This window comes from Danio rerio, chromosome 23 (genome assembly GCF_052040795.2).
Source record: "Danio rerio strain M-AB ecotype USA chromosome 23, GRCz13ab, whole genome shotgun sequence".
NCBI lineage: Eukaryota > Metazoa > Chordata > Actinopteri > Cypriniformes > Danionidae > Danio > Danio rerio.
Genome location: NC_141043.1, coordinates 29,621,266 through 29,636,331, shown reverse-complemented (window position 1 = coordinate 29,636,331; position 15,066 = coordinate 29,621,266). Strand labels below are relative to the sequence as shown.

General features: G+C 34.2%; 1 protein-coding gene across 50 annotated transcripts in view; it reads left to right on the top strand.

Moving 5' to 3' along the window:
* hspg2 (heparan sulfate proteoglycan 2) overlaps nt 1–15,066 on the top strand; it is a 187,124-nt gene that overhangs the window by 84,599 nt on the left and 87,459 nt on the right. For 22 of the 50 annotated variants that reach the window (XM_087307238.1, XM_087307229.1, XM_087307222.1 and 19 more), the window contains 11 exons: nt 1,111–1,268; nt 1,530–1,700; nt 3,342–3,508; nt 3,678–3,857; nt 5,286–5,482; nt 5,767–5,911; nt 5,998–6,125; nt 8,759–8,845; nt 11,577–11,641; nt 11,899–11,960; nt 12,982–13,122. In XM_087307238.1, coding sequence (XP_087163364.1) covers nt 1,111–1,268; nt 1,530–1,700; nt 3,342–3,508; nt 3,678–3,857; nt 5,286–5,482; nt 5,767–5,911; nt 5,998–6,125; nt 8,759–8,845; nt 11,577–11,641; nt 11,899–11,960; nt 12,982–13,122 — 1,501 coding nt within the window. The remainder of the gene's footprint in view (nt 1–1,110; nt 1,269–1,529; nt 1,701–3,341; nt 3,509–3,677; nt 3,858–5,285; nt 5,483–5,766; nt 5,912–5,997; nt 6,126–8,758; nt 8,846–11,576; nt 11,642–11,898; nt 11,961–12,981; nt 13,123–15,066) is intronic. The other 28 variants (XM_087307235.1, XM_087307240.1, XM_087307232.1 and 25 more) reach the window with 2 other exon arrangements.

Here is a 15,066-nt window from a genome sequence, read left to right as displayed (position 1 = left end):
AATACTGTCAGCTAATTCTTGTAATATTTAGTGCTAACCTTTAGGTCAATCTCTTTCAAATGAATACTGAATTAACAAAATAAAGGATTTTTTTTGAATATGCTACATTTCCCCCCTCTGCCATGCAATTTTAACTTGCTTTCTGAAAAATATGTATTATTCTACTAAAGGGCACCTATGATGGCTTTTTAATCTGTTTGGACAGAACTGTGTTCAGGTACAGTGCGTCCACAGTCATATTAGAGTGATTATAAACACAACAATTCTCTTTTCTAAAATTTCCTGATGATAAAATAGGATCCAAATCGCAGGCCCACTGCAATGTGATGTACAGTGGGAGTGTGGTTTTTCCTCTCCCCATTGAATTACGGGCTTGCATTAACATGTCTCAATAGTAACCAGTATAAACATGTCCACAGAACAGGATTTGCAAAGAAACTGGGATTAAAAGATCTGTTCTAGCTCTCTGTGATCTGCTGCAGGTCAATAATGAGATTTTCAAGTTTAAAACATTTTTAAAGACAGTAAAAGACAGTAAAATCGCTATATAACATAAAATTGACATTAAACATTATTTAGCTATAGTGTGTCGCATAATGCTGCATTCACACCAGACGCGGAAGAAGCATGAAGCGCGAGTGATTTACATTTTAAGTCAATGCAAATACGCGAATAGACATGCTGCGGCTGTATAGTTAGAGCTAAGTGCACCTCTGAATAGATCTAGTGGACTCAGACACAGCTCCAAACAAATCAACGCTGTTTATCAACCTTCCTAAAGGACATACACACAGCTATTCTCTCAATAAAATCCATATTAGTCATTTAACAAGAAAGCTAGACTCACCAGGCAGACAGAAGCCCTGCTCATGACTTAAATCTGCGTCTATTGTGAAGCGGATTTGACACGCGAATGAAGCAAGTAAACTCAAAATGTTCACGAGCCTATTTATACATGAATAGCATGATTTATTTGCGTGTTGCAAATCTGGTGTGAACACAGCTTAAGACTTAAGCCAGTCACACAAACCTCATTGTTGCATCTTTACAGGGAATAACTAAATGAAGCTTTATGAAAAACTAATTTCTCTTTGATCGTTTCATTGACAGGATCACAATGATCAGTGAGAATGGACAAGGAACACTCACCATTCGAGATGTGAAGGAAGGTGACCAGGGGGCTTATACCTGTGAGGCCATCAATGCTAAAGGCCTCGTGTTTGCCATTCCTGACGGAGTCCTCAGCCTCTCTCAGAAACCAAATCCAGGTACTGCACCAGCTCCACATGGTGCATTTCAAACCTCTTCAGATTACCACGTGTTCAATATTATATGTTTATTCTCAACTCTTCTTTTCCGAGGAGGCATCATTACTACCTAAATGTCATCTCTTCATTTGCACGACACTGGTTTTCCTGCTGTTTCTTTTTCTTTTCTGCATGCTGTGGTGTGGTGGTGGCTGTGAGGCATCTCAAATCTCCTGACGTTGGTGGTCTTACTTCTTTGTCTTCTGTGTTGTTCTTGTCCAGTTGTGTCATCCTCTCCGTTCATATTAGCAGGTAATTGCCGTGATGGACACTTTAGCGTGGGCGGCCACTGCATGCCATGCTTTTGTTTCGGTATCACAAAGAAGTGTCAGAGCACCGGTCGATACCGCAACCAAATCACACTGCGCTTCACTGAGGAGGAGGACTTCAAAGGTATGGAGGAGGAATAAATATGATTTTTTACCCCCTTTTCATTTTTTTAAATTGTCAAAAAAAAAAAAAAAAACATACGTTCACTAATCAACATAACTAACAACACATCAAACATATAAACATAGTGCTTTAACATTGTGTACATATAAACGAAGACAAAAAAATCAGGACAACATCAGTAAAATACAAGCAAAACCTGAAAGCATCTGCATTATTTTGTCCACTTACAGTTTTATTTGTCTTTGGGAGTAATTTAAGAAAGGACACCACATGGCAGTGAACTTGGACCCAGAACCATTTAAATTAAGTCTTATTTTTTCCAAACTAAGGAAATGCAACACATCATTGGCCCTCTGTTTAAAAGAAAGGGGAAATGATTGTTTCCAATAGATTAAAAATCAAACGTCTTGCCAAAAGAGAAGCAAGAAGTAAGGCAATGCAGTCCAATTCACATTTTGACAAGCTTTTATTTTCATATACAAAGACAGCAGTTTAGGGGGCACAAACATCTTTACAGAATTTTCTGGAGTAAGATAATCCTTTTTTTTTTGTTTGTTTTAATCAAAATTGTTGTTAAAAAAAGCATCCTTTTGCAGTATTTTTTGTTGTTTTGATTGTGGAAACAACTTTTGTTTTATTGATTGGGTAAATGCCCAACATATGAAATTGTAGTGATTTTTTTTATCAAAATGTTTTTGTTTTTGTTTTTTTACTTTTTGATGTTTATTGAACAAAAAAACAACAAAAAATGAGACCTTTTAAAATATTAATAATCAATTAATAAATGGTATCATACTTGAATGAAAAAGCTTTTATTACATATTTTGTGATATAATGAGAATATGAAAAAAGATTAAATAAAATTCTTAGAGTTTAATGTAAAACAATCAGATTATTTTAATAGTATATATGCTAGTGATGGATATATCCAGTTGCAGCTGGAAGGGCATCTGCTGCGTAAAACATATGCTGGATAAGTTAGTGGTACATTCTGCTGTGATGACCCCAGATCAATAAAGAGATTACTGTTGTGCATACATTTAGTTTATCGAAGTTTTCATTTTTTTAGGTTGAAAAAAAAAATCAAAGGTCTGCTTATTTTGACAGTAATTAAAATATGTTGCTAAGAAATATCTTTTAGAAATGATTTTTTTGTGCGTGGAGCAAGTAATTTTTTAAATGCTGGATCATTAAAAAAAGAATTAGCATTTAGCCCTTCTATAAGTTTAAAATTTCAATCTTAATGGTCTTAAAAAGTCTTGAAATTGACTTGGTGAAATCTGCAGAAACCGTGATAGACATGTTTATTACAAGTTCAGTGCATTTTTTGATAATCTTTATGGTTACTTGATTTAAAAAAAAAAAAAGGAAATATTTCAAATTTAAAAAGCGAGTTATATGCAAGTACAAACAATCAATCACATGGCACAAGGCTTGTAAGAGATTGTATAGTAAAGACTTTTTAGTAAATTTATGTTGATCATTTGAGTAAAGTCATTTGATCTTATTGATCATTTCTAGGCCTTGCATATCAAATAAATACAGTAGGTTTTATAAAGTAACAACTAGTACGGAAGGATTGAGAGTATGAGACACAGCTGTTCTCTCTTCATCTCTGTCTGTTTCTCTTTTTATTCCCAGGAGTCAATGTGTCTTTTCCTAGTCGTCCTGGCCTTCCTCAGCCTCTCTCCTCAAGTCAGATGTTGATCAATCCCGAGACTGAGGAGTTTCAGCTAGTGGATCTGTCTCGCCGTTTCCTCGATCAAGACTCATTCTGGTCTCTGCCTCGCCAGTTCTTGGGCAACAAGGTTTTATTCTTCACAATATTCTCATGGCCACCAACTGCTGTCTCTTCTCACATTGACACTATGAATATTCAGATAATTAGATTGTTTTGAAAAGCTTGAGTCAAATATAAGAATGTATGAAATGTACAGAGAATGTCTTTAACCTCTAATGTGTGTGTGTGTTGTGCAGGTTGACTCGTATGGAGGTTATCTGAAGTTTAAGGTGAGTTACTCACTTCAGCGAGGAGGATCAGAACCGAAGGTGAGACCTGATGTTGTGCTGACTGGCAGCGGGCAGAAATTTATATACCGTAGAGGAGAACCCACTTTTCCTGACACATTCAACAGCAGAGAGATCAGGTTTACTGAGGTGAGTTGCTGTATTGCTTAAAAATTTATCTGATATTTTTTATTTTGTTTGTATTTTTTTTGTCAAAAGGGATTTGAGGTCTATTATTTGTTATGTTAACCAAAGCTACATATATTTGATAAAAATATTGTATTGCTTTTGACAGTAAAATGTTAAGAGTTTATGACTACTGTTTTCTATTTCGATAGATATTCATAATGTATTTTATTTCTTTTTGGCAAGGCTGTTTTTTACATATCTTGTAATCCTTCAGAAGATCATTCTAAAATGCTAGTTTGGTTTGGCCAGGAAAGAAATCGTAATGTTTTTTGTAAAAAATTGAAATTACTTTTTAATTTAATTTAATTTAATTTAATTTAATTTAATTTAATTTAATTTAATTTAATTTAATTTAATTTAATTCAAGTTAATTTAATTTAATTTAATTTAATTTAATTTAATTTAATTTAATTTAATTTAATTTAATTTAATTTAATTCTACTTTGTAAAATTGTTTTGTTTTGATTTTATTTATTTTATTTTAACTTTTATTTTATTTTATTTTTTTATTTTATTTTACAATTTAATTAAATAATTTTTTAATTAGTTATATAAAAATTATTTAATATAGTTTAAATTTATTTTAATTTGATTTGATTTATTTTCATTTAATTTAGTTTTCATTTTAGTTTTTAAATCAATTTACTATTTTATTTAATTTATATTTTATTTAATAAAAAAAATTAACTTATATACTTATATATACTTATATTATACTTATATTTATTTTTATATATTATATATTTAATTTCATTTTGAACCATTTGAACTTGTTTCTTTAAGTAATAGAGCATTTATATGAAATACTTTAGAAAATCTTTAGTAAGTTTATCTTTCTTGAGGTTTTACTTCACTTTTGATCAAATGAATGTGTCCTTGCTGAAATAAAACACTTTTAAATTGTGGCATGTATCTTTTTTATTTAAGTTTTAGTTGTTTATAGTGCATTTGAATTTTTTGTAATTTAATCAACCAATATATGCTGAAAAATACGTTATTGTAAAAAATAGTAGCATGCTCCTGCTTATACTGTCCCAATTCCTTAATCAGTTTAATGTGTGTGTATATGTATATATATATATATATATATATATATATATATATATATATATATATATATATATATATATATATATATATATATATATATATATTTTTTTTTTTTTTTTTTTACATGTTTAAATTGTATATATATATATTTTATACATATTTTAAAAAAGGTCAAATTTTTTGTGATGAAATTACAATGAATTCTGCTAAACACTTTGTAAGATCAACTTATGAATTTACTTACTGTACCATAAGCTACAAAAAAATAATTTATGATTCGTAATTTATAATTGTCAGATAAGCTTTTGCAGGTTTTTCATCTCTGATTCTGTGTCTCAGGAAAACTGGGAGCACTCCAATGGACGAGCGGTAACTCGCGATGATCTCATGATGACCCTGGCCAATCTGGAGAGCATCCACATTCGCACCATTTATGACAACCGCATGGCCAGCGTGGGCCTGAGTGACATCAGCATGGACACCACCACCAAAGAGTTCAGCCAGCACGGAAACCCAAGAGAAGTGGAGGAGTGCAGGTCAGCAGCCCTTTAAATCACCCCATCGGATTAATAGACCTGTAAAAAAATATGAAGCTCTTCATAAATCAAATTCTATAAATAAAACTGATTAATCCCCATATTTATTTAGTTTTCCTCCATTTGGCATTTTGTATATTCTATGCTTCTGCCCCTAAGAATGTACTAACACCAAATGCTTTTAGTGAACTGATCCTTTTTTGGCTACTTTTATAACTTTTGAATCCAAATTCTGGAATTAAATGCGAAAATGCAAATCTGTGCCAATTGTTGATTCCACACAGATGTCCTGCCGGATATTCAGGGCTGTCTTGTGAGTCCTGTTCTCCTGGATTTGAGCGGGTTCCTGGACCTTATTTGGGCATCTGCGCTGGCTGCAACTGCAACGGTCATGCCAGTGCCTGTGACCCTGTTAGTGGACACTGCCTGGTGAGGATGAGCATTTCCTATTCTTTATAGATGCTTGCAAACAGTTAGGTTGCTAACATACTAAAGTGATAATGTCACGTGAACAGAGTTGTCAGCATAAAACTGAAGGAGCTCAATGTGAAAAATGCAAGCCTGGATTCTTCGGTGACCCAAGTCGAGGACAGTACGATGACTGCAAACCCTGTCCATGTCCATACACTGAGACATCTCGGCGGTAAATATAGCAAGCTTGAGAATTTCAAGCACTCACTGGCCACTTTATTAGGCAATACTCACTTTTTTCTTCATTCCGATTATTGGCAGAAAAGTCCATACAAATTCATGACTTCATTGCTGATATGAAAATGTGTGTGTGTTTTTGGAGACATGTCTACAAACCCTAGCACTAACCCTACCCCTCATTAAGGGATGAGCAAATCATACTAAAATGTGCAGATGAGAACATTTAAATGAATATGAATTGGCTGATATTAAAGAATTGCCCTAAGATAGCATTGATTTGAACCAATGTTAATTTCATTAAAGATGATACATTTTCATTGACAACCTTTTTAAGATGAGCCAAAGACAAGATGAAATGAGTAATTAGATTCCAACAGCGACTACATCCGTTTGCAAAATCATTGGCAAAAAAAGACGAGACTGCAATGTCATAAAAATATAGTAAGATACCAACATTAATTTTGCTTGTAAAACACGGCATTGTGCCATTCATTTATTAGCTTTATTTAGGTGGTGGACCGCGGGCTAAACATGACTACTGAAGTACTTCAAGTAGCCTATAGTGTAAAAAGACATTCTTAGATTTTATTTAGTTCAGTCCAACAACAGTTTGAGCCTTCAGTATGACTCGCATGTCTTTGTTCTTTAATTCATAAATTATTTATTTATTTATTTATTTATTTATTTATTTATTTTTATTTTTTTATTTGACAAAGGATCACATGAAAAATGTTAAAGGGAATCTATTACGTCCCTTTTTGGTTTGATAAAATAAGTCTCTGATAACTCTAAAGTTAAACAATTTTTTTAGAACACTTTGAAACTGGCCATTATAGGCTTTCATCGAAATTGTGCCAATTTGGTAACTGTCACTTTAAATTTAAATGAGATTGTGCTCCCACCCTTTTTTTCTTTTGTAGCAGAGCTACAAACGGCTATTCCTCTGTGAGACTGTCACTAATAGGTGGGACTTTTTCCCTCCAATGACAATTCAAGCATAATGATGATTGATTATAAAGCTTGTTTGGCATGCTGTCCCGGGAGAGAACCCTGAGCTCATAAGATCCTCCAGCCTGGGGCTCCCTCCTGTTTGCAAAGCGAGAGGGGAGTTTGGGCTCAGGTAGATCTCAAGAACTCTCCTGCTGTAGTAACTAATGAACAGATAGTGATTGCTCTTAAGAGAGAAATACTTACTAGGTGCATGTCTATGGTGCTGCTTTGGATTCGTCAATTCACTTGAGTTGCATGTTTTTGGACCATGGGAGGAAACCGGAGAACCCGGGGTAAACCCACGTGAGCACGAGGATAACCTGTAAACTCCGCACAGAAATGTCAGCTGGCTTGGTAAGGACTAGAACCAGTGACGTTCTTGCTGTGAGGAAACAGTGCTAACCACTGGGCTACCGCTCCACCAATCTAGGAAAAAAGTAGGAGTAGGGTTGGAGGGGGGATTCTTCAAAATGAAGATGGCTGTCATATGGAACTTAGGGTATTTATAGTGGCTTAGGAATCATCTGATTGGTGCATCATAAATTGAACAATGCGGGGCTGGCTGCAAGCAATCATAAGCACCTGATCCTCTCGAAATTAGAGGTGAATGTCAATCAAAGTGTTTCTGCAGACTGTTTTTATGAAGTGTTATTATTATTAGTATTATTATTAAGTGCCTGATGCTTTAAATTGGCAAAATTGCTGTTTCAAAAATGCAAAAATACAACACATATAAAGTAAAACAATGGGGCAAGGCAGTGGCGCAGTAGGTAGTGCTGTTGCCTCACAGCAAGAAGGTCGCTGGTTCGAACCTCGGCTCTGTTGGCGTTTCTGTGTGGAGTTTGCATGTTCTCCCTGCGTTCGCGTGGGTTTCCGCTGGGTGCTCCGGTTTCCCCCACAGTCCAAAGACATGCAGTACAGGTGAATTGGGTAGGCTAAATCAGCCATAGTGTATGAGTGTGTGTGTGAATGTGTGTGTGGATGTTTCCTATAGATGGGTTGCAGCTGGAAGGGCATCCGCTGCGTAAAAACTTGCTGGATAAGTTGGCGGTTCATTCCGCTGTGGCTACCCCGGATTAATAAAGGGACTAAGCTGACAAGAAATAGAAATGAACAAAGTAAAACAGTTGAGCGTTAATGGTTAGTCATACAGCTCTCTGACAGTGCTGACAAACACATTAATGTGCAGATAAATCTTAAATAGATAAGAAGAAAAATCTCATTTAAAATCTAACCTAAAAGAATGTAGTTTCGGGCAGAGTAGACTGATTTGTAGGTTTAATTAATAATAATCTTATAGCTAACATGTCAAGTTGCCATTGACTTAAGCTAGATAAAATGCTGGGACATTTAGTCAACTACAAACTACAATGATTGAGAAGACTGAAAATATGACCAAAACTAAATCAAAACTTGCTTTCAAAATAATCGTATGCTCGAACTGCAGACTGAATGAAGTTTTGCTTAAATGCATTGAGTTGCTGTCATTTGATTGGCTGATTAGAAATTTACATTGATGTACAATCGAGACTAATAATGTCACCAGTGAAATGTGTGTTTGAAAATAAAACATGAATAATTAAATTTTATATTATTGAATAGAACTTTGCAATCAAATTGTTGATGTCCTCAAAGGTTTTCTGACACTTGCTTCTTGGACCATGACAATCAGGCCACATGTGACGCCTGCAGAGAAGGTTACACAGGGCGACGTTGTGAGAAGTAAGTTATTTCTCATAAATAATTTTTTAATACTACAGTTTGTGGTGCAGTGTGCATTTACATCAGGAATGGGCAAACTTGGCCCTGGCGGGCCAGTATCCTAGAGCAGTGGTTCTCAAACTTTTTTCACCAAGTACCACCTTAGAAAAAAATCGTCTCTCCAAGTACCACCTTACGACGCTATTTTTTTAACCAGTATTAAAAAATAGCGTCATAGGCCTAGTTAAGCAGCTACAGGTGTGCACAGTTTAAAAACGATGCAGATTACTTCCTATTATTAAGAATATGTATTAATGTCAGTCACTTTAAACATTTTAAATAGTCTGAACATTAACTGTGCTTGCAGATAAAAGAAAAATTTTAGTTAGAATGTGCTTTTAAAAGTTCGTTAAAAAATGGCGCTGTTCTTAAAAAGTAAAAAGAAAACTGCTGTACTTAAATCTAAAGTATTCATAGTAGCCTATTCATAAAAAGCTGGAAATGCTGCTTGGACCTTATAAATATAGGCTAAATGTCATATTTCCACACTTTCAGACAAATCTTGAAATAAATGTTAAATGTACATATGACAGGGTTCATACAGGCACAGCCTAATGAAAATCAATTCCAGCACCTTTTTTTTTTTCAAGACTGACATGCTATGTATTGAAGACCTGAAATGTATTCTCAGCAACCCATAAAACATTGCATAGGAATAGATACAAATAAAAAACATTAATAATAATATTTATTAATCATATATTAATAATATAATAAACCTGCACTAAATGCTTGTGAAATCTTTTTTGTACTCAAGTAAAAATACTATTACACTGCTAAAATAACAACATTTTTAGTAAATAATGCTAATATTAGGTAAAAGTACAAAGTACTCTTTTAAAAAGTACTAGTTGGTTACTTTTGAAAAAAAAAATCAGATTTTCATTATGAAATCACTTTTTTTAAGTGTAAACCTGATTTAATGGTTTGATTGCTTAAATCCCAAAGCTACGTGTATAGGAATTTGCACTAAAAAAGGAAGTATGGTCGATTTTTTCTTTCATGACAATTAATCTTTTTCAATAGCACTGGTAAAACTACCAAATAATCTTTAAGGCCATAGAGACACTTTTTGCCCATTTTTTAAAAAAGGTATTTTTAAGCTTTGAAAGGTTAAATTAAAGTATATGGTAAAAAGATTTTTATTTAGCCTTTTAATTACATATTTTAAACTATTTTTCTTTACAATATGGCAAATTTGTTTCTTAAATAGCTGTCCATCACATGTAGATTTTATTTTACACTTAATCTTAACCTAAAATAGAAACTTAAAAAAAATACAAGTACACTGTCAGTAAAAAATAAAACAAATGACTTTATTTTACTTGAGGTATTTGAAATATGACAACACTACACTTATCAAAGCAGTGCTTTAAGAGCCTTATTGTAAATGTTGATAAATAAACAATAAGTAACAATGGATTGCTTTGACCTGTAATGCTTTAAGACAGATCAGAATACAGCTAAATGTGTAAATCACACAAATACCTCATCCAGAAACATTTCCAGCATTATTCTTTTGTCGTAAAGAAATAAAAAAGTTCCACCTTTGCTAAAAGTAAGTTTCACTTCACAACACAGCCAAATAAGAAGACCATTAGCATTGTCATCGATCATGCATCAATCTATTTCTAAATACTTGATAACTTTGAATACTTTTGACTAAATTTAGTCAAGGAGCAAAGACAAATAATGTCTACTTTAATAGTGGAAAGATCGCGATTGTTTTCAATCTGAGCACACAAGCGATCATGAGAGCACTTCCAGTCCATTTGAAAAAAAGCATATTTAAGAGCTCGCATATCTGTTTTAGCGATTTGCGTACATGAATGCGCTCTCATGTTACAATAAAGCACTCGCAGCATTTGCAGAAATTAGTTATTGCGCAATACCTTCATTCCCGCGCCGCCATTCAGAATGTATTTAGAGGAGTGACAGGTCAGAGGCGAGTCGACTGGCTGTCGGAGAGCGAAACGTGTTTGTAGATCATCAAATAGGCAGGAAATATGTCCGCGGTTTAATTACTCAGCTAGACATCTCTATAGTGAAAACATCCGAGAAGCATTATTCCAACAAAACATTTGTTTTTAAGTTGTTTTTTCTGTCTCTGCAACACAGAAAGCCTTTGTCCCGCCCTTACATTTCACGCAACTAGACAAGGTCGACTGTGATTGGCTACTTTTCATGTCAGTCAAATGACGCTCCAGAATCAATTCTTAAACTTCGGAAACTGATTTTCAGCAGCTTATGACACAATGCACTAAAACAAACACTCTAAGCACAACGTTGTGGTCGTACGCTTCACAAAACAGCCAATGCTGATCACATCGATGGTATATTACACATTAAAGGATTAAAAGTGTTAATGTTTCTTTTATTATTCAGCGATTCCTCCGCGTACCACTAGGAGGAAGCCCACGTACCACTAGTGGTACGCGTACCACAGTTTGAGAACCACTGTCCTAGAGAGTTTTGCTCCTACACTAGTCAAACACACGTGAACATGCTAAGCAGGGTCTTCAAGAAAACTAGAAAGCTATAGGCAGATGTGTTTGATTAGGATTGGAGGTAAACTCTGCCGGACACCGGCCCTCCGGGACAGAGTTTGTCCACCCCTGATGTACATAAATTTGAAACTTATGTCTTCATCTGATTTTTTATTATAATTTTTTTTTTTTCATTTCCCCAACAGATGTGCACCAGGATATGTCGGCAACCCTCTGCAACCCAATGGCAAATGTATTCCTGCTGCCAGCCGTGAGCATTTATATTTTGTTTCCATTTCTGGTAGTAAATGATTTATTTGTGGGCTTAATGTTAGTGGCAAGATTTATTTGTTTGCCGTAAGCCACTTATTTTCTTGGAACGTCTGCCTTATTTTACCCTGAAGGTCATGTGAAGCTTTAGATAATGCTTAACGCTCGGTGTGCTGTGCTGCCAGCTGTTTTTGAACGTGATGTTTAAAGTTTCCCATTTGTAATTTTCAACAAAATTCTGTCCTTTGCTCCGTTCAGCCATTTCCAAGTGTGATAACAGAGGAACTATCAATCCCATCAGCAAACCATGCTATTGCAAGGTATTCAATTTCATATACTGTTTATCTCTCTCTTTTTAATACACTGCTGTTCAGGGGGATGAGGTGATTTTATTTATTTATTTGTGGTTTTGACAGACATTTTATGCTTCCCAATGCTTCATCTATTTGATCAAAATACAGTAAAATAGTAATGTTCTTAAATGTTACTGTTAGAATATAAAATTGTTAAAATATAGAATAACATGTTAATTATTATATTTTGCTTTAGAAAGTATTTTCTTTATTTACAAGTTTTATTTTAGTTTTGTTTGAGTAGTTTTACTTCAGTAATTTTAGTAGTTAAGGCTTCATTTTTCAATGCAATTTTACAGTTTTAAAAATGTTGTGATTTTTTTTTTTTTGTCCTTTTGTTTTATTTATTTATATAAATTAATTTTTTCAACTGTTTATGTTGTAGTCAACAATTTATGTTGTAATAAAAATCTTTCATCAAATATGCCCTAAAACTATTGAACAATATAGAATAGAATAGAATAGAATAGAATATAACAGAACTACAATAGGGCCGACGCGGTGGCACAGTAGGTAGCACTGAAGGTCGCTGGTTCAAGGCTCAGCTGGGTCAGTGGGTGTTTGGAGTGTGGAGTTGGCATGTTGTTGTTGAATAAACAACAATATAATAAAATATTTTTTTTTGATCCAAGCTGAAATAAAATTTACGAAAAATTTTATTTACATTCAAATTTCATTCAATTTCTTTTTAATTTATTACAAGAAACAAAAGTACTTTTAGTTCACCTTACTTTGTTATAATGACCTTGTTTGGTGAAGATGCTTAATCTATTTCTTCTCATTAAAGTAAAATACTATTGTCCTGCTTAAGTTGATGAAAAGAAAGTCATTAAAAAAATTATATTATTATTATTAAGTAAAACCAGTATTACATCATTAGCGCACTATATGTTTACTAAGTGTTTTTATTATAGTATTAAATGACCATGTTGTTTTTAGCAGCTTGTAAAAGTATTGTTAAAGCCCTGCTTGATTTTCTCTGTTCCAGTCCAATGTAGCTGGTGCGCTGTGTGACGAGTGTAAGACTGGTGCTTTTCATCTGACGGCTGATAATCCTGAAGGCTGCTTGCAGTGTTTCTGTATGGGAGTGACTAAACAGTGTGCCAGTTCAACCTGGAGCAGAGATCAGGTAACAGCAAAACGTCCAAATCACTTACATTTTCAGTTATGTCAATTTCATTTAAGGAATTGTTATGACTTTGCTTTTTACTCTTTAAAGTTACAAAAATATGAACTCACAGCATAAATGGTCTCATACATTTACTGTTAAAATGAATCTGTAAAATTTACGAAAAATAAGCAGCATTTGTGGTTGCCATAAAATAACGTAAAAATGCTGTTACCGTTAAAAATACGGTAGACATCATTATTCGTTATTTATACTGTATGCATGTAACCATAAAATACATACACCAGTGTTTTAAATTATGAACATCTACACATACCTTTTGTTACACAGACAAAAATACAATTAATGCATATGGTGATGACAAGTGAAATTTCACAAACTAATTTCAAGAGGAGCACGTGATATGATTGACTGCTGCTGGTCACCCATCTACAATCATTAATTAGCCAATTAGATTAATCTAAACTCATTATAAATAGCCTAGCTAGAACTACTCCCTTACCTTCATTTTCCAAAGAAACCCCCCATCCACCCCTTCTCCTCCTTTCTTCCATTGCCACGTGGACCTCTCAAGAACCACCTGATCTCGTACTCGCCTTATATGCTTTACATAAACAAGAATAAAAGAGACAAGTAAAAAAAAAAAAAAAAAACAAATTATAACAGTAAAAACAGACAAAAACATTCAATTGCGTTAAAACAGGTTATTAAAGAATGAAAAAGAAAAGGACACAATAGTGTGATCTGTTGGATGTAGCACAAACATTATCATACCATATCATACACAGATAAACATACTGTTAACCAGGTTGTGGATTTTTACTGTAGCAATTTTACAGATTTTTTTAATCATTTAAGTTGAGCATTTTTAAAAAGTGTCAGTAGTCAACAGAATATAAAAAATAAAACAAAAACAACATGGGAAAGCAAAAACAAGAAAAAGCACCATCATGGTATCTCATGTAAATATTAAAATAAAAAGTAAAATTGTCATGCAGGGAATCCTGGGGAAGTCAATTCACAGTTATCAATCCTATATATTAAAGGGGTGGTCCAGAATGTAATTTTAAGGCTTGGTTGTGTTAATAAGATGCAAAGCAAAGTGTGCTCATGTTTCACTTGAAGGAAATCGCGTTATTTTTTCATAAATCTCACGTTGATTATACACAGCTCCTAAGCTAACATGAAAACGACTGTCGTATTTCCTAGTTCCTTTGAAAGGCCCGCCCTTAAGTGACTCTGATTGGTCATCGTCATAATGTGCTGTGATTCACGGATCGGCTCCACGTCACGCCGGGAAAAGCACGAGCGTTTTGTGTAAACAGTCAGTCAACAAGTGTCTGTAACGAGTAAAAATGGGATGCGGGTCCTTTAAGAAAGTGTTTGTGTGCCATTATGTGTGTGTGTGTTTATATGTGTGCGTGTGTATACTATGAAGTATCTGTAACACGAAGAGCGCATGTGCGGGGGAGTGATGTTTATTGCTCTTTTTCTCTCATGCTCGGATTAAGTTATTTTCTGTGGTGACAGAATAAAGCACGAGATAGTGGGATTAGACCTGTGGGAGCCTGGATTGATTTGTTTTTGCTGTTACACTCCAGTTGGGAGAGTATTGCTGTGTTTTTTTTTTTTAAATCAACGCGTTACAGGACGTCTTTCCTGCATATCTGGAATATGCCTAGGTAAGTAACATGAATCGTTCACATATCTTTTGCGACTTCATTGTCTGAGATGTAAAACGCATGGAAAAGCTGCCGATAGAGAAACTGCCATCTCACAGAGAGACGCACGTGCTGGTCAAGAGTGTGTGTGTGAGTGTGTGTGTGTGTGTGTGTTTACAGCCATTTGACTGATAAATATGGATTTGTAGCTAAATCATTAGCAGTGATTATAATTTCCCGTTGTTTACATCTTTGTTACAACATACTGTTAAGGCTAGACACT